The sequence below is a fragment of the Magnolia sinica genome, chromosome 18, assembly GCF_029962835.1.
Source record: "Magnolia sinica isolate HGM2019 chromosome 18, MsV1, whole genome shotgun sequence".
NCBI lineage: Eukaryota > Viridiplantae > Streptophyta > Magnoliopsida > Magnoliales > Magnoliaceae > Magnolia > Magnolia sinica.
Genome location: NC_080590.1, coordinates 15,673,296 through 15,698,627, shown reverse-complemented (window position 1 = coordinate 15,698,627; position 25,332 = coordinate 15,673,296). Strand labels below are relative to the sequence as shown.

General features: G+C 41.1%; 3 protein-coding genes across 3 annotated transcripts; 1 reads left to right on the top strand and 2 right to left on the bottom strand.

Annotated features, from left to right (window-relative positions):
• Positions 1-315: 315 nt before the first annotated feature.
• Positions 316-8,354, top strand: LOC131233571 (1-aminocyclopropane-1-carboxylate synthase 6-like). Its single transcript, XM_058230340.1, has 4 exons — positions 316-969; positions 1,041-1,148; positions 6,391-6,551; positions 6,882-8,354. The coding sequence occupies exons 1-4, from the start codon at positions 613-615 to the stop codon at positions 7,729-7,731; spliced, it is 1,476 nt and encodes a 491-aa protein (XP_058086323.1). The 5' UTR covers positions 316-612; the 3' UTR covers positions 7,732-8,354.
• LOC131233572 (uncharacterized) lies at positions 7,912-11,077 on the bottom strand. Its single transcript, XM_058230341.1, has 2 exons — positions 8,850-11,077; positions 7,912-8,217 (listed from the first exon to the last, which is right to left on the bottom strand). The coding sequence occupies exons 1-2, from the start codon at positions 9,744-9,746 to the stop codon at positions 8,119-8,121; spliced, it is 996 nt and encodes a 331-aa protein (XP_058086324.1). The 5' UTR covers positions 9,747-11,077; the 3' UTR covers positions 7,912-8,118.
• A 2,121-nt stretch (positions 11,078-13,198) lies between these two features.
• LOC131233573 (uncharacterized) lies at positions 13,199-18,709 on the bottom strand. Its single transcript, XM_058230342.1, has 3 exons — positions 18,160-18,709; positions 14,075-14,204; positions 13,199-13,767 (listed from the first exon to the last, which is right to left on the bottom strand). Exons 1-3 carry the CDS (start codon positions 18,580-18,582, stop codon positions 13,544-13,546), a joined length of 777 nt encoding a protein of 258 aa, XP_058086325.1. The 5' UTR covers positions 18,583-18,709; the 3' UTR covers positions 13,199-13,543.
• Positions 18,710-25,332: the final 6,623 nt, after the last annotated feature.

Sequence of the window (25,332 nt, the reverse complement as noted above, 5' to 3'; positions counted from 1 at the left end):
AGTGTGTGGGCGTGTGTGGGGTGTGTATAAGGAAAAGGTTGGAAGGAAAATAAACATTTCAGTGACACTTGGGAAGTTTTTAACGGTGAGTATTTAATCAACACTATTTCCTATGATGTTATCCACCTAACATTTAAATATTCTTCATTTCTTGTATAATGTCCTAAAATTAGCTTTCAAAATGGATGGACAGTGTGGATGTAATGATGATAAATCAAGGTGGGCCCCACAGTCAGGGATTCATTGAACTTAGAGGATCCGGTATCCACCGAAGCCACGCCCCGAATAACTCTCACCAACCAACAAACGAAATCTGAATAAAGAACGGCGCAAAATTCGAACAGAACTCTTCTCTCTCTCAACTCCAAGGCGCCTTCTCGAAGCTTTTACCCTACTCTCACTCCTCAATCTGAAAAAGAGAAGAAAAGAAAAGAAAGAAAAGAAACGGACTCGAAAGATAAAGAGATGAGAGAGAGAGAGAGAGAGAGAAGATGGGCGTTATTCTCTAGAAAAACGCCACCTGTAAATGACCCGCGACCGATTCCGACTCGGTGACTCGGACGCGACGACGTCGATTCCAGAAACTCGGAAAGCAGCAGAACCGACGCTGCCATGAGACTCATCGTACCGTTACAAGGACTAGCCCAAGGGCGGCGCGGACTCGTCCTCGGCTCAGTAATCCCATGCGCCCTTTTCTACTTCTTTCAGCTCTACCTCAAGAGAAACCGCTCTCCTCCTCCACCTCCTCCTCCTCCCTCCTCGGACCCCCTTCCAGAACTTTCTAGAATCTCCCGACCCCATCTCTCGCCACGTGGAGTCGCCCAGGCCTCCGTCTCGTCTTGCGCCTCTTCCGTCACCAGTTCCAGCGATTCGCCTTACTATATCGGGCTCGAGAAGGTTGCCGCCAATCCTTATGATGCTTTGGGGAATCCGAACGGCGTAATTCAGCTCGGATTGGCTGAAAACAAGGTGGAATCATTTCATTTCATTTCATTTATTTTAATTCAGAGAATTAAGCGTTTGGGTTTTCTTTGGAGCAGTTGTCGTTGGATCTCGTTCGTGGTTGGATCGCGTCTCATCTGAAGGATTTGAGTATTAGTGGGACCGCCGCTTATCGGCCGTTTGACGAATTGAAGAAGCTGAAGACGGTAAGCAGAGCTATCTCTGTTCTTGTTGTTCAGTTGAATTCTTGCTGTATTTCTGAACTTCTTCATCTTAATAAGATTTCTTTTTCTCCCGTTTCGGGTGTGATTGGTTGCACCAAACTAGACTGATTAATCATGAAATATCATGAAATTCAGTGCAACCAAACATGTTGGGAACATGCATCTCAGTAAGGAGACACCAAGTAATATTTAGCAATTGTTGATTTTTTCCTCTCGGCTACCCCATTATGCTGAGGAGTGGAACCGCAGGTAGTGTTTGACTCAATGCCATGTTGGCGAAGATAGGTAAGAAAATCAGTATAGAGATATTCTCCGCCATTGTCACAGGGGAGCATCTTGACGGTGGCGCTAAATTGATTTATCAACCGAACATGGAAAGACTTAGAATTTTCAAAAACTTCGTTTTTATTTTTGAGGAGAGAGATCCATGTCATTTTGGTGGTGGCATCCATAAAAGAGAGAAAATAACAAAACCTCATGGAATAGGTAACAGGAGAGGGTCCCCACACATCGGATTGAATGAAAGAAAATATAGGAACAAATTCTTTATTTACAACCAAAGGAAAAGAAACCCGTCTTTGTTTTGACAAGGCACAGGTACTACATTGAAATTTCTTAATGTTATGTTGAGAACATAAAGAGGGAAATAAAATGCGTAAAACCGAAAAAGAAGGATAACCATAACGACAATGCCATCGATAAATATCCTCATGATTGATAGAAATGAGATCAACAGTAGCATTGGGTTGAACACCCCCATCAAACCGGTAAAGGCCAACACTTTCACGTCCACCACCAATCATCATCCGTGTTCTAAGATCCTGAAGCATACAATGAGAAGGAAGAAATATGGCAGCACAGTTAAGTCGTTTAGTAAGGGTGCCCACAGAAAGTAAACTAGAAGCAAGACCTGGGACAAGAAGGGTCTTGTCAAGAGTCTTAGTAGAAGTTAGAGGAACGGTACCTGACCCAGTTATAGGGGTAAGGTTCCCGCTTGCTAACTTAACAGAACTTAAAGTAGAACTGGGAGTCAATGGTCCCCGTGTCAATGACCCTAGGGCTGGGAAGAGGTAGTAATGGTGGATGTACCTTGCACAACAGAACTGAAAGTAGATGAAGATTTTGAAACAAATAGACCAACCTTCTGAGCGACAAGACTGTCATATTCTTCTTGAGAAATTTGGACCATAGTAGGAGAGGAATTAGATCGAGCCTCCTCAGATTCAGTAGCAGAAAAATATGCACCACGACCACTAGACAAGTGACCTCGTCCATGAGAAAAACCTCCACGCATTGGAGGTTTGCCATGAAGGATCCAACAGGTATCAACCATGTGATTGGTGTGTTTGCAATGAGTGCAAAAAAGAGAATTGCGACCACGACCTCGGACTCCAGAACCACATCCCCGATTAGCAGAAGTATGAACATCAACCTGTAAGGCAGATTGAGTGATCGAGACAAATGGAGTCATAACCTGCTTCCTATTCTCTTCTCTGGCAAGAATAGCATATGCTTGATTCAATGTTATGGACTCAACATTATGGATAATTTGTTGCCTGAGTGTGTCATATTCATCATTCAGACTGCCTAAAAACTTGAAGATCCGCCATCGCTCCTGCCGTTTCTTGATAAGAACCACATCGCGAGTACAATAAGTATCCTCCTCGTCATGGTAGGCGTGTTCCTCCCATAAACTGCGGCGTTTGGCATAATTCTCTGTGAGGCTCTTGTTATTCTGTTGCAGAGATGCAATCTCCTTTTCCAACCGAAAGGTGCGGGCCATGTTGTGTGCATCGCTATAGAGGTCGCGGACAATGTCCCAAATTTCTTTTGCTGTCTTTAAGAAGAGAAGGCCACTCCAGACATTTTCGTCTATGGAGTTTCGTAGCCATAACATGACAATCATGTCATCTGATTCCTACTCCACATGTTTCAAGTCTCCATTATCAGGACGAGGAAGGGTTCCAGTGATGTGGCCGAGTTTACGTTTGCCGCCAATAAAGATACAGACAGCCTGTTGCCATGGTAGAAAGTTGGAATCAATGAGAGGAGATGATGTGATCTTCAAACTTGGATTCTCAGAGTGTCTGAGATCAACATCAAGAGGAGACGAAGTAGAATCATCGGAGTCCTTCGATGGAGCCATGCAGAGAAAAAAAAAGGGCAAACGGTTTAAGGAGAGGAAGTAAAAAAATAAAAATAAAAATTGAGTACTTTTTTTTTTTTTGTTCAAGGACCCACCATGCTGGCCATATAAGGTACGGCCAGCCAAACTATAAAAAGCACAAAACAAAGTGGGGGGGTTGTTGTGCGCACGAGAGGCAAGGGCAGCGGGGAAGAGAGGTGGTGGCGGGGTGGCTGTGGTGGTGATGATAGGTTGAGAGATTAGGGTTTAAGGAGGGAGGGATCGAAATTTCTTTAATACCATGTTGATAGTTCAAAAGAGGAGAGAAAAGAGAGAGATGAGTAATGCCTTCAATCTCTATATTATTATACTAAAATTATAACAAGCAAAAAGACAATACATTCCTTGTCCAAAAAGGAAATAAACTAAGAAAATAAACTCTAATAAATGAGAGATAAGGACAAGCTACGTCCCCGACGGATGATGCGTCTCAACTTGATGTAAAAAAATGCATTTTTACATGGTGATATTCATGAGGAAGTCTATATGAGCCTGCCACCCGGTTTTTGCCAAAAGGGAGAGGGAAAAAAAGTGTGCCGCCTTCGCAAGTCTATATATGGCCTCCAGCAGTCGCCGCGTGCATGGTTTGACAAATTTACTCATGCAATGCGGGATGCCTTTTTCCACCAGTGCAGCTCAGATTATTCTGTCTTCTGGAAATGCTCGGTAAATGGGATTATAATTGTTTCTGTTTATGTCGATGATATTATCGTTATGGGTGATGATTCTCTTGCAATCTCTTACATAAAATCCCACCTTTCTCGCATTTTTTAGGTCAGAGACTTGGGCTCTTTACGTTATTTCTTGGGCATTGAGATAGCTCGTTCTTGGCATGGAATCTCCTTATGTTAGCGTAAATATGCACGGGACTTACTCACTGAGACTGGTATGATTGGTTGTAAGCCACTTGACACTCCTCTTGAGGTCAACCATCAGCACACCTCATTGGATGGTGAGGCCTTCTCTGATCCTGGACTTTATCAACGCCTCATTGGGAGGCTTATTTACCTCACTATTACTAGGTATGATATTTCTCATGCTGTGAGTGTCCTCAGTCGGTTCATGCATTCGCCTCGAGTTACCCATATGGATGCTGTATACTGTGTGCTTCGTTATATCAAAGGCTCTCCTGGCAAGGGTTTCCTTTATTCTAAGTTCAGGCCCCTGAATATTTCCGCATTCTCTAATGCTGATTGGGCCGGTTCCAAAGATGACCGGAAATCTACAACTAACTATTGTTCTTTCGTTGGCGGTAATTTGGTGACTTGGAAGAGCAAAAAGCAAACGGTCGTGGCACGCTCCAGTGCCGAAGCCGAGTACAGAGCTATGACACAGACCACCTGTGAATTTCTTTGGTTGAAGAAATTCTTGACTGAGATTGGTTTCTCTCTTTCTACACCAATGTAGATGATATGTGATAACCAGGATGTTATTCATATCTCGAGTAATCCTATATTCCATGAGCGCACAAAGCATATCGAAGTCAATTGCCACTTTATTTGGGAAAAAATTAAGGCTCAGGAGATTGTTATTCCACATGTTCGCATAGCGGACTAACTTGCCGATGTGTTTACCAAAGCTTTACCAAGAGATCAACATATGACTATTTCTTTCAAGCTTGGCCTATCCGACATTTTTGGGCCAAGCTTGAGGGGGAGTGTTGAAGGAGAAGCGATCAAAGGATCGCAATGGACGCATCATCCATCGGAGACATAGCTCGTCCTTATCTCTCCTTTATTAGAGTTTCTTTTCTTAGTTTATTTCCTTTTTGGACAAGGGTTGTATTGTCTTTTTGCTTGTTATAATTTTAGTATAATTAATATATAGATTGAGAGCATTACTCATCTCTCTCTTTTCTCTCCTGATTCGAACTATCAACAAAACGCACCCTTTGATGCATGTATGTATTTCATGATTATGAGTTGGGATTAGATTATTTGCGAGTTTAGATTAAAATTGACAAGTCGATGCGCATTTGTTCAAAAGCTTGTAGATTAATGTTGGGTTTGGATGTACATCTTTGTTTGTAAAGATGAGATAACAAAGGTAACAATGTTTTCTGGTCTTCATAATCAGGAGCTAGGCCCTCAATGTGCAGTTAGCATTCAGTTGGGTCCAACATTAAAGTAATGCAATTGCAATTTGGAGCCCATGCCTTCCATGTTTATAAGATTTTTTATTTTTATTTTTTGCTTTTCCAAATTGATATTAATTTCCAATTATTATATATACAAGGAGAAACTCTCGAGTCCAGCCAATCGGACCATAGTTTACAGTCGACCAAGTAGTTTACTTTCAACCTGTTAAGTGCTTGTGACATCCAATTATCCTAATAGGTTGGCCTCAAGACGAGGATCACCTAGTGCAAAAATCAGCCCTATTGAATCATCAAGTGAGTCACACTATAGAAAACAGTGAATAGCCATTGATAAATAGAAAAATACAAGCGTGGTCCACTTGATCGGTGGATGGGGGACTGAATTTTTGCATGAAGTATTCCTCATGGTGGGGCCAATCTATTGAACAGCTTGGATGTCTCATGTACTTAGCAAGTTAGAAGTTATCTGCTCGGTGGACTGTAACCTGTGGTCCAACCGGTTGGACTTGAGAGACCTTCTCTATTACAAGATTATGAATTGGGATTGTATTGTTTGCTAGTTAAGATTAAAACTGACAAGTTGGATGTGGTTCTAGTTTTGGCATCTTTTAGATTTAAGGTTGCATTTGGATGCACAAATGGATTGAGTTGCAGTTTGTTTAATTAAAGAAGAGATGATGTAACAATATTTTCTGCTCTTCACAATGAGGAAGTAGACCTCAAGGTGCAGTTATGTTCAGTTCGGCTCGGCATGAAAGTAATGTAATTGCAATTTAGAGCCCAAACCCTCAATATGAATGCTAAATAATTGTAATTTGGCTATTCCATATTTATTAGACCTGTAATCACACTTCAACCTGACGGTGCATCCAAACACGCCCTTGCGATGTAAGAAGCATCGCAAACAATATTGACTATCTAATTGTGTTTCGAATGTGAAGGCTGTCGCTGGATTCATGACTGAAGTTATGCGAACCCCAGTTGCATTTAACCCGTCGCAGATAGTATTAACAGCTGGTGCAACCCCTGCAATCGAGATACTCAGCTTCTGCCTAGCAGATCCTGGAAATGCAGTTCTTGTTCCCTCGCCATATTACCCAGGGTGAATTCTATTTTCTTCATTGAAGAAAGACAAACACGCCCGATTTATTCACTTACACCCATCTTCCATTTTGGGAATTGAAATGGCGCACTTTTGTACTACTTCAATTCCCAAAATGGAAAATGGGAAGGGTATGTTTGGTTGCACCAAATATCATGAAGTTTCATGATATTTTGCACCAAGTTAGACGGATTAATCTTGAGATATCACAATATTTGGTGCAACCAAATGCATCCAAAACAACACAATCAGGATGGTTGTAGCTAGTGACTCGAGAAATTCTCTATTCACAACATACTCTTCTCATACTGAAGGGGGTTCATTTTACAGTTTCGACAGGGATATAAAATGGCGAACCGGAGTAGAGCTAGTACCTGTTCCATGTCGTAGCACTGACAATTTCAATCTAAGCATCGATGCTCTTGACAGAGCTTACAAACAAACGAAGAAACGGGGGTTAGAAGTCCGTGCTGTTCTTATTTCAAACCCTTCCAACCCTGTCGGAAACCTTCTAGGTCGGAAGAGACTGAACAGACTTCTGGATTTCACCAGAGAGAGGAACATTCATCTGATTTCAGATGAAATATTTGCAGGGTCAACCCATTGCGACGTTAAGTTTGTGAGCATGGCCGAGATTGTCAATTCAGAAGATGTCGCCATAAACAGGGTTCATATAATATATGGGCTTTCGAAAGATCTGTCTCTGCCAGGCTTTAGAGTGGGAGTCATTTATTCTCACGATAAAAATGTGCTGGCTGCTGCGGCAGGGTTGGCGAGGTTCTCTTCCATTTCAGCTCCTACACAACATTTGCTGATCTCAATGCTTTCAGATACACGATTCCTAAAGGATTTTATTCGGATAACTAGAGAGAGGCTGCAGAGTATGTATGCCACATTTGTGGATGGTTTGGAAAAGTTAGGAATCATGTGCATGAAGAGTAGTGGAGGTTTTTACTGTTGGGCAGACATGAGCGAGCTAATCTGCCCTTATAGTGAGAAAGGGGAGCTTGAACTGTGGAAAAAACTGCTGAATGAAGCTAAGATCAATGTAACTCCTGGGTCATCGTGCCACTGCATTGAACCCGGATGGTTTCGTTGTTGTTTTACTACATTGGCCGAAACCGATATCCCAGTGGTCTTGGATCGGATCCAGAAAGTTGCTGAAAGCTGTAAACGTTGATGTTGAATGCAACGGGTATGATCCATTCTACAAGCCTACAACCTTGGATATGGATACTTTGGTAATGGACTTCTATAGACGTATGTGCAATATGGCCCGTAAAGGAAAGGGAGTATGGTCGTCTATTGATGCTGGGAATTCAAGTTGTCTCCCTAATCTAATTACAGGGAAGGTGGCCAATTTTACAAAATTCAACAAATTCATTAGTTAAACAAACTACTTGGAGATTTCATTGCTTGGAAGTTCTGTACATTCATTCCTTGATTCTGAAGAAACCTGAAGATGAGATGATCATGGAGCCATGGTAGAACTGATTTCTTGACTCTTTGGACTGGTGTTGGATAGTTCTCTGCTACTGTTGTTTCTGCCTCTTCCTTCGCTGCTGCCCTATGCAATCCACCACTTGTGCAATCCAGAGGCAGCCTTGTTGGCGCTGGTGCCGAAGATGCAGCAGGCAAATGCCCTTGTCCTCATGAATTCCTGCCACTGTCGCAGATATATGGTAAGAAATTACTCTCTCAATTTTTTTCCCCGCAAAATAACAGAAATTTCATTGTTCATGTAATGGACGTGTTGCCTGCAACGCCAGCATAGAAATAGAAATGTTCATTCTTTCCCTTACAGCTATCAGAAAGTGTTCCAGACAGCTCTGGGTGCTTTAGATTTCTGAGACTAACAAAATGAAATTACAATCCGAGAAATGCAGTTTCTACCGATGAGCGTGGGATTTTTAATCCTATACTCTCCGCGCATGTGGCACGTGTGTGAAATCTGGACTATTCATCAAGTAGGCCCCTCCATTTTTGCGCCTGGGCATGAAAATCAGGCCAGCTGTGGTTGTCGGGTGGGCAATATATGTACAAGACAAATGGATGGTTTAAAAGGATCGGACCAACGGTCCACATTTGACTTACATTTGTGGACCACCTGATAACTGGGCCTTCTCTACCACATACTAATAATATACTAAACTATGCCAACTTCAATAATTATAAGAAAGAAAACGGTTCCCTATCCTCGTTCTGGAAAAAGAGAATTACAATCATCAGCGGAATCAATCTTCTACCAACATATGGTAGTTTTACCATAGAACAGAGGTTTTCAGGTTGAGAATTTACCATTGAGGGATGTCGCCTCCTGATGTTAACGGCCTTCTTCTTTGCACAACTTATTCTACGACTCATCTGAATCAATTCTCCAAGAGTGCGCGTTTTCCTCTCCACTACGCTGTAATTGCCACAGTGAATGTTATCTTTCACTGATAATTCTGGCAAAGCAACAGCGGCATCCTTCTCATGGCGGGAAACCTTGTTGAGGAAACCCAAATCAGGAGGAAACAATGGGAAAAGGAACTCCAGAACAGAAGCCCCTGCACTGTTATATTCTGATGAATTACTGGCCACATTTGAAGCTGAAAAGGCCCAGTTTCCATGTTGGTCATGGTCTCCCTCTGCCAAACTTTGTCTAGAACTGAAACTTCCGTGTGCAGAAGATATATGCACTGGGACAGCACTAGAAATAATTGTTGTTGTCATGAGACGATTTGCAAGAAGCGCAGGAGCAGAGCTAGGATTGCTTCCTTTAAAAGTGAAAGTTTCAAGGTCCAGTTCTAACAGGCCATCATCGTCGTCTTCATCTTCATCTTCATCGTCTTCATCATCACCATCAGCACCACCATTGCTATCCTCATCACTGGATAAGAAAGGGTTACTTCTCTTTTGAGACATGGCGCCCACTTTACCATGAGTTGGAGGAGGAAAAAAGACCGGCCCGGGTGTAGGAGGGGGCAGAAGAGGCGAATCTAGTTGTGTTTGTGGGTACTGAAGCAGCGGCTTTCCGGGTTTTTCTTCCCATTTGAAGGGAACTGACACAAAGAGCTTTGCTGGAGATGGTATGAAGTTTGCTGGAGTGGTCTCGGATTTCCATTCTTTCTTGGGAGTCCCGGGCTTTTCTTCCCAAAGAAAAGGAACCGAACCCTGTTGCCGGTGACCCGAGAACTCATTTTCCTTCACCATTCTTAAACAGAAATGATTTTAAACCCACATGCATTCAGTCATCACATTACGCGTTTATATATACACGTTTAGGAATCAGATGTGGGTTGGATATTCTACAACTAATCCATATGCGTTTTTTGTTTCAAGTGCACAGTTGGAGTTGGAGAGAAGTAAGCTCACCTGCTTCCCTTGTATTTGTTTATTTAAATACAAGCTTATTTCAATGTTTGGTAAGAGTCATTTTGGCAGAGTAATTTTGAACTATCTTATTTTAATGCTGACTATCATGCCATGAATTCAAGCATTCTGTTGTAACAAAATCCCAATTTCAAATAGCACGACCCAAAGGAGAAAGAGATGATATTTAAAAGTGCTATGACCATTAGAAAGGTGGCTCACACCATGTCACACATAAGGTTCTGGCTGTTGTTTAGGTGGGCACCAGCACAAACATTCCCTGGTCAATAGATCAGGTGGGTATTTACGTATGGGAAAAGGGCACGCAGCGTGTGGCCAACCTGACGAGTGGATCAGCCCGCTTCTTTGGCAACAATACGCTCTTTGTGGCTCCATCCTGATGAATGGCCCAGATCTCCAACTCATGCACTACCTTCAGATTCCTTTATTTGTGTTCCATGGGTTGGTTACCGTAGCTGCACCAATCCTATCAACTGATTTACTTGTTGAAGAACGCCACTAATCGTTGAAATTTAGACAAACGTTTGGAAATATGGTTAATCATGTTTTAGCGTGAGCGTGCATTCAGAAAGTGTATATTTATTTATAAGATGGAAGGTGGATTTCTGCAACAGGCAGCCAATGCGTTCCCAACAAACCGGCGCAAAATCATTTTTCAGTAGCTGGTTATTGTTTTTCCTTTTTTTCTTCTGTGAAATCAATTCCTCCCCACAGCTATCTGTAGCCACCCAAACGCAGCCCTATTACCGTTCTTTCAGAAGTTGGCTCACCCCCTTTGAAAGGTGTCGAAAGAAATGTATTTAAATGTGGAGTTTCACTGACCTCCGATAAGCCCATGATTCTAAAAAGTTGAATCTGATTTCTGTTCCGGAGTTGCCCATGGTCGATACGTGTGATTGTACAGTCAGATGATCGGAACATCTACTTATTGGACCTGGTGTGCCACAAACCATGTCTGATTATCAGTATTTTAGTAACGTGCCATTTCCACCATGTGGCCCATGATTTAGAGTGCCTGTATTAGCATACAATATTCTGTGGATGTCACCTGTTGCCCTCTGTCGATACGACATTTAGATGACTTGGACATCCACCACCAAGTGTGCTCTATTGCTGATGGCTCAAATATCACACCACACATGTCCTCCAACAATCAGGATTTCATGTCCTCCAACAATCAGGATTTCAATGTTACGCTCCATCCAAAAATGGGGCCCTCAATATTTTTATTTTTGTTACCATTAAAAGGAAAAGAGGGCCAGCATTTTGGATGGTCTAGATCATACTTTTAAAACTCGTGGCTTGACTCAAAAACTTTACAGTCACTCACTCTCTAAGAAGCCCAGTCATGGGTTGACTCGGTCCTGACCTGTCGCCTCATCGAGTCTGGTCGCTTTTGATCACATACAAGCAAGCTTTTGAATATAGGAATCGGGTAATGACTGAGCCAAAAAATGATAATGATACAAGCATAACAGTTTGTACAGGCCTTTTATTTTGGGGCCCAAAAAATCTTGAAAAAATATTTGGAAAATAAAGAAATGTAAAACACTAGAATCTATCATTTTATAGTTTTCACACCTAGTCAATGGTGTGTTTGACCATTCTTTGACAAGAATGTTATCTATCGGCTTAACCAGCTGAAAGTCCACCAAATATGCCCTAAACGAATAGAAATGAAGCATGATTTGGTAAATTAAGGCCCGGTCAAGGGTTCCAGTATCCATAGGTGGTGAAATTCCACTCTGGCGTGAGTGTGTGGGGGTGTGTGTGTGTAGAAAATAAAAATAAAAAATTTAAGGCCCAATTACATTGAAATTAAACAGAAAGGTGAAAAACAGAAACAAAAAATGGTGACGGGTAACCCCTTTTTTATTTTTCTCAAAATGGCATGTTCTTTCGATTTGTTGAATACCACCTAAATCTTCTGCTTAATCTCAAAATAGACCTGGCTCTAGTCTAAAATGAGTTTTTAAGCTGAAAGAAAGGAAAGGGTATGGGGAGGGAGGAGGGAGTCTGAAATGACTTTTAAGCTTTCTCATCGGCTGAAATGAAGAAACAAGTGGAAAAAACAAAGTCTAAAATGACATTTTAAGCTTCCTCACTAGCTGAAATGAAGAAACAAGTGAAAAAAGAGAGTCTAAAATGACTTTTAAAGCTTCCTCGGCAGCTGAAATGAAGGGAAAAAAAAGGAGAGAATGAGTGAGTAACAAATTTCAAAATGGGGCCTGTATGGCCGTGTTGCCATGTATTGGAGACTTTTTTTTTCCAATAACTGACCAGTTCACCCTCATATCTCGCAATGGGGCTAACCTATATAGTTACAATACGGCCATATCACAGCCAACATTTCAAACCATGCATACAGGTCGAAATAAAAACTTCATTTCACATACCATTGCTGCAATTTTTTCATCTGTAGACTGCAATTCATCAAAACAAAGAGGTGCACAAAGTGTGAAAATAAACAAAAAAACAGCCAGAACCCCAACGTCTGCTATAGCACAATGAAGCCTGGGTCCTCAAAAAATGCATGAAATCATAACCTGATACTTAGATACATCAAACTACAAAAGAAAAAGAAAAAAAAAATAGAAAGAAGAAACGAAAAGAAAAAAGGTCTTAAATCTTCGTCAACAGGGACAACTGAATCCTACAAGGACATGGTAACCTTCCAACCACTGAAGAATAGGACGCTCATAATCCTAAAAGAGTGTTTTACTCATTGAGGGAGGGAGGGAGCGCATGTTGCACCATTCAATCCTTAATGGTGACCAAGACCTCTAGTTGCTATTTCACGTGTTTTGAATCGGACTTCAAATATGCAAGGCGGTAATTTTGAGGTTAGTTCACCGTTATCAATTGAATGGGTTTATACACTGGTCTACTTTATCAACTTTTAAGCTCTCACAACTCATTTCAACTGATGATCCAAATGCAACCTAAAGAAAGAAACCAAAACATGGATGTGAGACAAGCATTTCTTGGTAGTGAGTCGGGGCCACCGCCTCTCCGATAAGTATAACGAAGGAGATCTGATCACACGCCAAACCTCAGTAGAGCGTGTATATCAAATATTCTATTACCGAAGTTTCACTTGGTCTAGATCTTTTAATGAGTTGAATGAACAGCTACCAAAACAAAAATCCCAGAATCTAATTTGAAAAACACTTAAAAAAAAAAAAAAAAAAAAAAAACAACATGAAAGCCATCATACCTTTAGATGCAAACGAACCAAGAAAGACAAGATACAAGTTTTATCAGCCAACCAATGCAGAAGGTGGTGATCAATCCACCACTTTTGAAATCAGCCATTCAATAACAGGACATGAAAATGAGTAGCGCACCAGCAAGTTAGCCTACATAACATAAAAGACTAAAACCAGATTGCCGTTGCCATTCAGACCACATGGCATCTTAGTACAAAATTATGAGAGATGGTGACACATTCTTGTTGACAGCTTGTTTGGGGAAACTCTCACCAATCTCAAAATCAAAAGAAGAATGTTGGCGCCATTTGTCAAGAAACAGAAAAGGGGATGTTGCTCACCTATTCCAGGTATAAAAACTGGAAAATTTTGCAAACATGGGCTCTTCGTCTTCCTTAAGCAAAATGCTCATTTAGATTTCTTCTGTTCTTGAGAGACCCTTGACCCCATAATCTTACAAACTGGCTCCTCTGCTGGCCGAAGAAGTTTAAGTGCTGGATGAACCTGCAAGTCTCCCATTGTCAACTTCTGGCCCACGTCCAACTCACTTAAATCCACATCGATGTATGGTGGAACAATGTCGGCAGGACAAAGATATTTCACAGTCCTTTTTATGGTATTGAAATAAGCCCCTAATTAAGAACAAAGAGTCAGGAACAATGTATTTATATCAAAGATGATACTGCACAGGAAAAATAACAACAGGAAGAAATCGAAGTAAGGAATGCTCCTGGTATACAAACAAAGCACAGGGCATTCAGCCAATAGAAATTTCAGCATAGAACCATATGTAAATACCCATTTCCAGATCTTGGCAGTCTTAAAACTTATAAACAGAATAGCTACTTTTTCTCAAAAACTTGAATAGTGTTTTCCCACTATCACGAACTTGGTAAAAGAAACAAAGAAAATTCATCAGAAAATTCATGTGTTACATACCTTTTCTTAATCCAGGGCATGCATCTTCTCCTCTGAACATGAGAGGAACATCCACCTTCAGTAAAGCATGTGAAGGGGCTCTCATGAATGTAACATTAAGCACTGCATCTGTGCCTGAGTGCAGATGTAACTAGCAATTTCTAGCAAGATGTCAGTCAGAGGATGAACAGAAATGACAAAATATTGAATGCATAATTCTTTTTAACCTCCAAATGTATAAAATAGTAACTGGAATCTAGCAAATTTTCAGGACCTATGCTCATAAAGTTCATAGTCAAATAAGATTACTCAGTTGTGGGCAACTGGCCACAGACTAACTTGGGATTTGCGATCCCAGGTAAGAACAGTTCAGGATGATGGGATTCTTTTCTATCAGATAGGAAGAGCTGTTGCACAAAATGTACTTTCCTAATGTAGGGGCTTTTTCTTCCAATTTGCAAGAATCATTTTTTTTTTTTTTTGACTTGACTAGTTTCCCTAGAATTCACTGAGCTTAACGAACTAACCTCTTATTGATGTATTGTTTCATTGAGATCCAAATCATGATGTATTTTTCTTTTTCCTGAATGGCCTCTTTAATTCTTTTAGGTTTTTGCTCTACTTCAGGTAAATATCTGCCCGAATTCTATTTGCACATATAGGAAAAATAATCTCACTACCACTTCTTTTTGCTAAGATTTCTTCCTCTCTTTTTTTTCAATTCGTTTCAGTCACATATCTAGGACCCTTGACACAAATGGATGCATCGCAAGTTCCATGCAAATAAATTCTCGATACACAAGAAACAATGTGTATTCAAATCATAGGAGCTAGTAATCAATGATATGCTCATATTGGCGACGTTATTGTTGCTGTAATCAAAGAAGCAATGCCCAATATGCCTCTCAAAAAATCAAGTGATCAAAGCTGTAATTGTACATTCATGTAAAGAACGCAGACAGGCAAAGAAAATGGGGTCACTGACTTTTTATCTGCCTGGATGATTCGAGCATTGACTCGCAGATATTTTATTCTATTGGCTGATTTAACCATTGACTCATAATAGACAATTTGATAAAGTAATCAAGTTTGGGAACGAAGGGAACCAAATAAGAAAATGACTATTTCTGGACACGCTTGCAAACAACCAATCTGGAAAAAACTCCAAAAATAAATAAACAATATCCAAATAAGTGCTGGGAAATTCCACTTCTCAAGAAAGAAAGGACGAAAGAAAACAAAATCTGAGTTAATAATTCAAAGCTCATCCACTATCCATCCCAATCTATAGGACCTAAACACCAATCATTTCGAAGTATGGCTCTTGACGAGTGCAATCAAGGGTAGACTACTGAAAGCCCGATTGGCAAATTCTCATTTTAGCATTCAATTGATGATAAGATATGCGAGCTGCTTCCACCCCGTAGTTAATGGAATCAGTTTATGGAAACATGAAGACCGTTGATTCTTTTCTGCCACTAATTTGCTTAGTGTAGACAAGAAAGAAATTAAAATTTTAGCTAGCTCAGTGACAAACTATTGAAACAAAACTTCATCATCTTTGCTCCTTTTGAAGCTAAACATCTTAAATCTTATTGCAACAAAGTTTCAGCAAATTTATTGGAACTAGGAAGATATAAAATATTGACCCATAATATATATATTTTTTTTCACACTCACACACACTCAAACCCACACACACCACAATGGGTACTCAAACCCATGACCTCTGTGTTGAAACTCTTGTGATTCTACCACTGAGCCATGAGTAGGGACCCAATATTAACTCATAATTCATTTGCAATGCAGGCATGGATCTTGTGCAAGTGGAATGAACAGGCAATTCTTGAAAGTCAATGCAGGAGAGCACCTAAGAAGTGATTGTACAAAGTAACACTGAAGAATTTGTCTTTCACATTTATATTTATTAAAATGATAAATTACTTGGTTAGCAATTGCGTCTATAGAATCTTTGGCTATTCATCAGTAGAAACCATGACTGACATAAAATTTATTCGAGTTCATGGTCTTGATGGAATCATGGTAGGTTAGCTGGAGGCAAGAGGAAGAGGAAGCTCAAAAGCAGGAGCAGATTCCAGTGCAGGAGCACCACCACAGCATGGAATGAAGAATCCAACAACAAAGATTTCAAATTGAATGGATATAATATATGTAGGTGTATCCTTCGGCGTGTTAAGGCAAGAGCCTTAAGGTTAATCTTGTCAAAAACATGTTAGTGGGCATTAAGACTGGTAATGGCTAGAATAAGCTTTTAGCATCGATATTGGAGTGCAAATCAGACTTCCAACTGGAGCCAACACTCATTCGCTTTCCATTTGATATCTGGTTATCGAAGAAAAAGGACTAGAATAGCAAAAGAAAAACAATCTTTCATTGGAGGCCATAGCATTAACATCATCATCTCAACCTTATCCCAATTAATTGGGGTCAGCTACATGATCCTATTCTGCCATTCCACCCTATCACGGGTCATAACTTCAATTAGACCATTGGTTATCAAGCATTTCTTATTACCTCCCATGTCTTTTTAGGGTTTCCCCTTGCCCTTTTAGGGCCTTCAACTTGCACCAACTCACTCCTAACTGGCACAGTTCTTGGTCTCCGTTGCACATGACCAAACCATCTAAATCTACTTTCCCTCATCTTAGTATCCACTGGTGCCACTCCTAAGCTCCCTTGAGTGCATCCATTTCTAAGTCTATCCTTCCTCGTCTTGCCATTCATCCATCTCAACATCCTCACTTCAGCTACACATCTTACAAACATGGTGTTCCTTAACGACGCAGCATTTTGTCCCATAAAACATGGCTGGTCTTATACCTATCTATACGGTTTTTCCTTTAGTTTGAGGCCATATCACTCTTATAAAATCATCATTAGCAAATCTCCCAGTCTATGGCTCATCCATTTTCAAGTTCACGGGAGTGGTTGCAAATAGGATGGAAAATTCACAGGGATTTCATTTGGGAGGATAGAGGTGCTTATTGCTGCCATTTGATGACATCACCAGCGGTTCAATTCAAAAGGCTATGAGTGACAGTGGCTTAGGCATAGGCAATATGAAGGAAATAAATTCATTTGGGCCCTTCAAGCTAAATAGTGGTGACAGTATGGAAGTGAGACTAAGGCGCTTTAGGGGAACGCCATTAGGCACAAATACAAGATAATCTTAAAGTTATCCAAAGAACATATAATGTAGGTGAACCATCTCAAGTCACAAAAACAGGTAGGAACAACCATTACTCTTTCATGATTTTCTTATTTCTTGTATAATTTTATGAAATAGTGTATAAAATGCATGATTATCAATACACGCAAACGTGAAACTAATGACAAAGAAGTCAATCTCTTTATTGAACATAAGAACAACTACAAAAAATAAACGGGTAGAAAATAAAAATAGAATGGAGAGGAAAAAAATTCTTATGAACCTTTTACTTCCTTCTGATAAGTATCTGTTATGTAGAAAGGTTTTTAAAAAATAAATACACAAAGGGATATGTCCGAACATGCCCCAGTAACTTGGGGCAGGAATGTGTCTTCTGTGCCTAAACTTATATTTCATACATTTCAAATATGAAGAAAATATTCTGCCAAAGGCAGAAGGGGGTGGGGGGACTTTTTCATTTGGGACTGTCCATCAAATTGCCCTCACTGTGGATAGAAATTGGTTTAAATCACATGTGGATAGCATGATCCTAGCCAACAGATCAGTGACCTTCAAAGTGATGGTAGAAAAAAATTAGTTAACAGTCCAAATTCACAGCTGGAAATTGAAAGAAGGGATGGAAAGGATTGTCTAATAGGAATGCTTTTTGAAAAATAATCAACGAAGATAGCGTCCAACAGATGGATAGCCTCGATTGATACATCACCGTGGTTCTTCCAGTTCCACCAGATCACCATAGGCACCCGGGTCAGTCCAAAACAAAGGAACTCCACAGAGATATTCAACCAAATTTCATTTCTAGTACTTCATATTTTCCTAATTTCAAAACGAATTAGTCATCTGAAATCAAAGAAAACGAGAAATGGAAAAAAACTTGGAAAATCAAGCATGTTGAATTACTGGGAATTGGGAATACCTTTCGGGGCAAGACCCGGACCTTCTCGATGAGCTCGTCGGAGTCGAAATCAGACCGCACCTCGAGATCGAAAAGCCTGGAGAGGAAGAAGGAGTAGCCGAGATGGTTGACGAGCTTACGGATCTGATTCGTCTTAACAGAAATAAGGCGCTTGTTACCTCCCTCCTCTCCTTTCTCCTGCTCAAATACAATGCTCGGCACGCGCCCTGCTTTCCTCTCCTTGTTCCTTATGCGCTTACTAGAATCCACTCGAGGGATCGCGAGGATCGTCTCGGCGTATTTCGGGTCGGGTTTGGGAAATCCTTCAAGGTAAGAGAAGGTGAGCTCGGGCGGCTGATGAAAGACCTCTGCTACTGCTGCTGCTGCTTGGGAGAACGATCGGAGACCGATGTATTTGGTGATTAGAGGGCGATGGATCCACATCGATCTGCTATGAAGGTGTTCGACGAAATGCGCGTCGGAGATGATCGCAGAGGGGTTTTGGGTTTATAGCATCCGCCACCGCCGTTGAGCTTCTGTGGGTTTGAGAAGGATTTAGTAGTAAACAAGGAATTTGATGCTCTGACGTATGATGATAGTTCATACACATGCACTCAGATATTCTGGACGTTATGTTTACTTAACTTAAATCAAACCTTAAAAATCATGGGACCCAGTTCAGATGGGTCATAAACCAAAATTTATTACTAGCGACTAACCTAAATAGCCGATTGATGGACATCTATTGGACGGTTAAATTTATTATTATTCAAGATGGGGCAAAATCTTCATGATTCAAAGGTCAGGATCGTGCAGTCAATTCAATTTCTTGGTTACGATCTATCTACAGTGGGTTCCATGATTTGAACGGTTAAATTGAGTTATAGTTATGCATGTGGACAATTTCTGAGAGAATGTGAATGGACCAGTAGACTGCGGGGTAACAAGTAACTCCTCTTATTTTCTTTCTTACTCTGCTCTATGGTTTTTACTCATGCACATGGATATTGTACATGTTGGATTATGCATATTAAATCAAAACCGCAAAATAGTGGGGCCCACTTTAGGTGGGGAGTATGTGTTCAAATTCAGATTGATCAGACGCTCAAATAGTGGGACCCAAGAGTAGCCCCAGGGATCCTACAAGAATGTGGGTATGCATGGGATCCTCAAATTCTCTTAGTGTGGGCCATGGTTCAGCTATCCAGGCCATTGGTCTGATAGGTCCATCTATTGATGGACCATCCCCAGGTCTCCACCTTTAAATTCGGCGGCATCCAAATGCACGGTTATGCGAAGAAATTCAGCCACACTCAAGTTTCAGCTGAAACCATGGATCCAATGGGTTCCACTGCAGATGTACCATTCATTCCATGCCCTATAATGCACCCAATGAGATAATTTACTCCACTGTGGACATTTGCTTTGGGCGTGCGTGATGAATGGCCTGGGTCTCATACACGTGTGCCACTTTGTCATGTGTGTGGGAAAGCATCCGGGAGAGTCCATCCGCGTGGAAGAATTCCATCAGATCCCTTCGTGAGCTCCTGAAGGTTCTCTACCCCTCCATCTTGTGTGTGGGTCTGCTTACCCAACCAGGCTAAATGGATAGCAGGTTCGGATTCGGGCTAAAAAATGTAACCCATTTTGTGTCATTCTTGGGTCAATCCAGCCCACCTGTATAGGTTATCAGTGGTCTGGCCAAATGCTGCAGCCCAACATACTTAAGCAAGCTAATTTAGCTGACCTGTGGGGGAGCTGAACTGGCACTCGGGTCTTTGAGGGGCCATTTGCATACCACCAAATAAGTTACTTTTTCTACTTACAGCAGTAGATAAGTGACTTATTTCAAATAAGTTTCGTTTATGATTAGTTGTAACTTTTTTACTTAAAAGTATTTAATCACTTCAGTTAAGTTTTTAAAGCTTTTTTTAACTTTTCATAAGTTACTGAAGATGGGCGTAGGGAGAGACGAAAGAGTGGGGAAGCTTGTGTGGAAAGCAAATATTCTCTCTTTTAACTATTGATGCGGACCAATGAGAAAGCGTCACACACACATTGGATGAAGGACCTACAGTGAAAAGTAAAGATTCCCCTTTATGAAATGATGATATTACCCTCTTCACGGACGGACTCATGTCTCATTCATGCACATGACGCTTTTTCATCCGATCACCTTGGATCCTATATGTATAGGGTGGCAATGGGACAATTAACTTGCTCAAAGCTAGATCCAACTTTGAGCAGGCTTGGTCTTGTTTGACCAGTTGCATGCAAAGCCGTAAAATTTCAGGTCATGCTTGAGCTCAAGTCATTGTTGCCTAGCCAGACTCAACCTGACCTAATATATATATGTGTGTGTGCGTGTGAGTGTGAGTGTGTGTGTGTGTGGGGGGAAGATATATTCATTTGCAAAGCTCTGTGGCCCCACAATCAGATGCAGCATTCCATAGTGGGCCTACTATATATATATATATATATATATATATATATATATCCTACAAATATGCTATTATAATCCTTTTCTAATCCTTAGGCAACTCCATCAATCTTGAATGTGGACTGTTGGTTTCATTCCTTTGAAGTGCTTATTTACGTTTTTTATTCATGCATGGCCCACTTCATAAACGCATGTAGCAGCAAAGCACGCCTACTATATATATATATATATATATATATATATATATATATATATATATATATATATCCTACAAATATGCTATTATAATCCTTTTCTAATCCTTAGGCAACTCCATCAATCTTGAATGTGGACTGTTGGTTTCATTCCTTTGAAGTGCTTATTTACGTTTTTTATTCATGCATGGCCCACTTCATAAACAGATAGATAAGGAAAATTCAAGGGGAAGTAGTTATTTTATAAACTTTCAGTTGGATCAGGTCAGGCCTGACCCAACCAATGTTTTGAGTCGGGCTTGGCCTACTATGCTAGGCCCATGCTTGGTTCGGGCTAAGCTTGGGCCTTGGCTCTTAAGTGACAGGTTGGGTTAGCCTGGCACGACCCAACCTAGCCCATTGCCTCCCCTACTCAATGGCAATTCGCATCAAATGGATATGATGGACACTACATGCTTTTGGGTGGGGCGTACCTTTTGCACCATATTACCTTTTTAAATCATGGGTTGTGCCGAGTTCGTAGCCTCTGCTTACCGTAAACAGGAATTTTCTGTTTATTGCTGTGTGATTGGGTGACATCATCACAGACTGCATTTAATTCAGCAGTGCTAATAACATCAGTGATGATGTTCACAATGCACAAAAACAAGAAGTCTCTGTTTGCGGTAAGCAGAGCATCCAAGTTCAGTTGTGGCACATTAGGAAGGATCTGTTGAGCCTAATCCATTACAATTTAAATGGGTCGGCTTGTGTTGTGCTTTCACTTTTAATAAATTTAAAATGAATTGGGTCAGGCCGAGCCATGGGGCAATGGTCCCAGGTTTGGTTGGGGCCGAATTCTGAGCCCGTTTAATAAACAGGTCGGGCTTGGGCTGACCTCAACCCGAACTAACCCATTGCCATCCTAACACTGCTGAGAAGGTGGCATCTCTAGTGCACTTGTTAGCCCACAAGATCGATGGTACGGAATGTTGTTGATGTCTTAAATCTGTCAGTAACACTCGATGCCATTGAGCAAGATGTTGATGCCATCGAGAGATGCTTGATCCCATTAGAAAAATCCATAAAATCCATGTCGGTTCTTGGATCATTTTAGGTGTTGCTACCCGATGACATCGAAGGAGTTCAATGCCATCGATGGATCCTCGATTGGATGTTGATGTCATTGAAAGTCCCATCGAGCACGTGCAAAATTGTGTAAGTGTAGGATTTGTTACCTATTCCGGTTGTAATGGTATATATATCGGGTGTAATCGGAATTTGGGAGAGAGAGAGAGAGAGAGGTGTATTAGGGCTTTCTAATTTGTTCCTAAGGGTTCAAGGGCATAGACAGGGCTTGTGAAGTAGATTCAAGGTTTGTTCGAATTGGTAAGACCCTATCTCTTGTAATTTCTGCTTTCACAGTGCATTACTCAATGCTTTGTGCTGTGGTTTTTTACTACAAGGGTTTTTCCACGTAAAATTCGGATTGTTCTTATTTGGAATAGGTTGTGCGATAGTGTGTACTTGATTCATCTCTGTGTGCTTCCATGGTTCCCCAACACGGAACGCCGCACAAAAGGACCCCATCGTTGGCCAACTTTGTTAGGACATGTTCCTCGATGCTAAGTTTGTTATAGCCCCCGTAGTTAAAGAACCTAACTGGGTGCATTCCATCAGCCGTGGAGCTTTTGGGTGTTGGTTGGGTTCCTAGTAATTTGTACTAAAGCCAACACAGCCTTCTGTCTCAAGGTGGAAAGGACTATTGGGACGAGAGATATGAGGGTTTTTAGAGAACATCAAATGCGGAACAGTATGTTGGGTTTTAATCAGCCTTTTAGAGCTTTTGGCACATCCATAAGGTTCCCAAAGACGGACACAAATAACAAATAACGGGCCACCTAAAGTTCTAAAAACTACAGGGCCCAACGGTACCATCAACAGAGAATCCCATGAGATCAACGGTAGGTAGGTAAATAACCCTGAGCAAAGGGCCCCATAAAATCTACAATAAGTAACTCGAAACAAAGGACCCATCTAAAGTTCTCAACATAAACTTGGGAGCCAAGGACTAATCTCAATACTCCATGTTTGGGAAGATATATTCATTTGCAAAGCATTCATAAGTTTCCAAAACACTCCCTTAGGGCCTGTTTGGATGCCTGTAAGTTGGGTAAGTGGGAAGTGACTTACAGGGAAGTCACTTACAGGTGGTGTTTGGGGGAGAAAATTCACCTGTAAGTAACTTACAGCCTGTAAGTCACTTACAGGCAAATCTACCAAAAAACTGCAGGGCGATGGGGGTGAGAAGTCACTTCCCTGTAAGCCACTTACAGGCTCAACGGTCGGATTTTTAAAAAGAGGGGAAGATGGAGAAACGCACTCTCCCTCTCTGCAATCTCTCGCCCTCCGTCTCTGCAATCTCTCTCCGTCTGCAACGACCGCCCTCCGTCTCTGCAATCTCTCTCTGTCTGCAACGTCCACCCTCCCTCTCTGCAATCTCTCTCTGTCTGCAACGACCGCCCTCCCTCTGGGAGCGGATTGGATACTGAACGCTTCAGTAGCCAAAACGCTACTGAAGTGATGTGGCAAAACGCCATTGGTTAGATAACAACGGCGTGTTCCCTTGGTATAAATGCTACTCCGTTAGATCAGTTAACGGATCTTTCTCCCTTGACGCCGTGCACTACTCGGTCATGAAATCGGATTCTTATGCTGAGAAAATTCAGTTGGGCCACTATGTGATTTATCCACACCTTCCATCTGTTTTTCCATCTAATTTTAGGCGTTAAGCCCAAAATTGAAGCTGGTAAAAATCTCAAGTGAACCATACTACAGGAAACAGTGAAAATAATGATTTCCACCGTTGAAACCTTTTCAGGCTTACAGTAATGTTTATTTTTCATCCAAACTATTCAAATGATCAAAAAACATGGATGAAGGTAAAAAAACAAATATAATCTTGATCCAAAACTTCTATGGCCCCAAGAATTTTTCAACGGTATAAATTCAACTCACACTGTTTCCTTTGGTGTGGCCGATTTTAGCCTTTCATATGCTTAGGTTTTGAGCTAAGGTTATAAAATTATCTTATAAAATAGATAGACAGACAGGATAAAATATATAAATCACGGTGGATTCCACAGAGTTTACTTACACAATCCGCTTCCCTTGGCCACGTACCGTTAAATTCCGCATGCATTTTTTCAGTACGCCGATTCCTTCCTGCGCTAGGAACCCAGGCCCACTGTGATGTTTGTGAGAAATCCTTCCCTTCCATCCCTTTTTTAAGTTCATTTCTGGACATGATGCCAAAAATGAACTGTTTCCAAAGCTCAAGTGCGCCCTACTAAAGACAAATGTGATTAGGGAAATTCCTACTGTTAAAACCTATTTAGGTTCTACGGTAATGTTTACAAGCCATCCATACCATTAATAACTTCATTCTGGAAAATGAACTGAAATAAAAAGTATTAGCATGACTCAAAACTTCTGTGGCCCATGAATATTTCTCCTGTGGATGTTTAATTACCACGTTTTTGGCCCACTTGAGCTCTAGAAACAGTTCATTTTTGGCTTCAAGTCTGAATTGGACTCAAAAAGCAGATGGACGGGTAAGATTTCTCACAAACAATGAGCTCCACCTGGTTCACACCACAAGAACTTCCTGTAATGTCTTTTGGCAAAAAATCCACGTCCGGATCTTTCTTAAGATAAACAATTACTTGTACGTGACCGAGTGCGTCCACGGCCTAAACGGAAAAATCCGCTAACGGATCTTCGTTGGAAGAGTATTTACTGAAAGGAAACAGTAGCTTGGCATCCACTAGTGGCGTTTTGCCACATCACTTCAGTAGCGTTTTGGCTACTGAAGCGTTCAGTATCCAATCCGCTCCCCCTCCCTCTCTACTCCTCCCCAAAACGGTAGGGTTTGATCGCAATGTTTCCTTTTCTGCTTTGAAAACGGGAGTAGATTAGGTGGTACTCGTACGCATGCTCACCTTGCACGTGCGCACGTGCGTTCCTTTCCACACGTGTCATGGGACTCTAATCCGAACAGTTCATGTGATGAAACATCCCAGTAAACCCCAGGGACTAACTTTTACCCTGGTCTAAAACTCTGGTGGGCCATAGAAGAGTAATATGAAAATCAAGGTAGGAAACTGTTTTCTTTTTCCATGGCCTACGAAAGTTCTGGATTAATGTAAAAGTTGAACCTCATGGGTTTCATGGGATGCTTCGTTACGTGGACCATTCAGATTTTGGACTAACATCACGTATTATGAGTTCTCAAAAAGTTCTCACAAGAACCCCCGTGCGGCTGAGCATTTTGATGGCAGGGATTGCGTACTGAGTAAACTTGTGGGATCCACCCCGTCCATCCATCTTAACAGTAAACTCCGTGGATGCTTTGAAGTAAGACAAGTCCAGTCGCATAGCCCAGCCCAACGTTTTACCTACCTTTTTTCATTGGACAGAAAAAAAATAATAATAATAAATAAATCTTAAGTACTAAAGTAGAACTTTATTCATTAGGACGAACCTAGAAAGATAAAAATACCCCTACTTTTTTTTCAACTG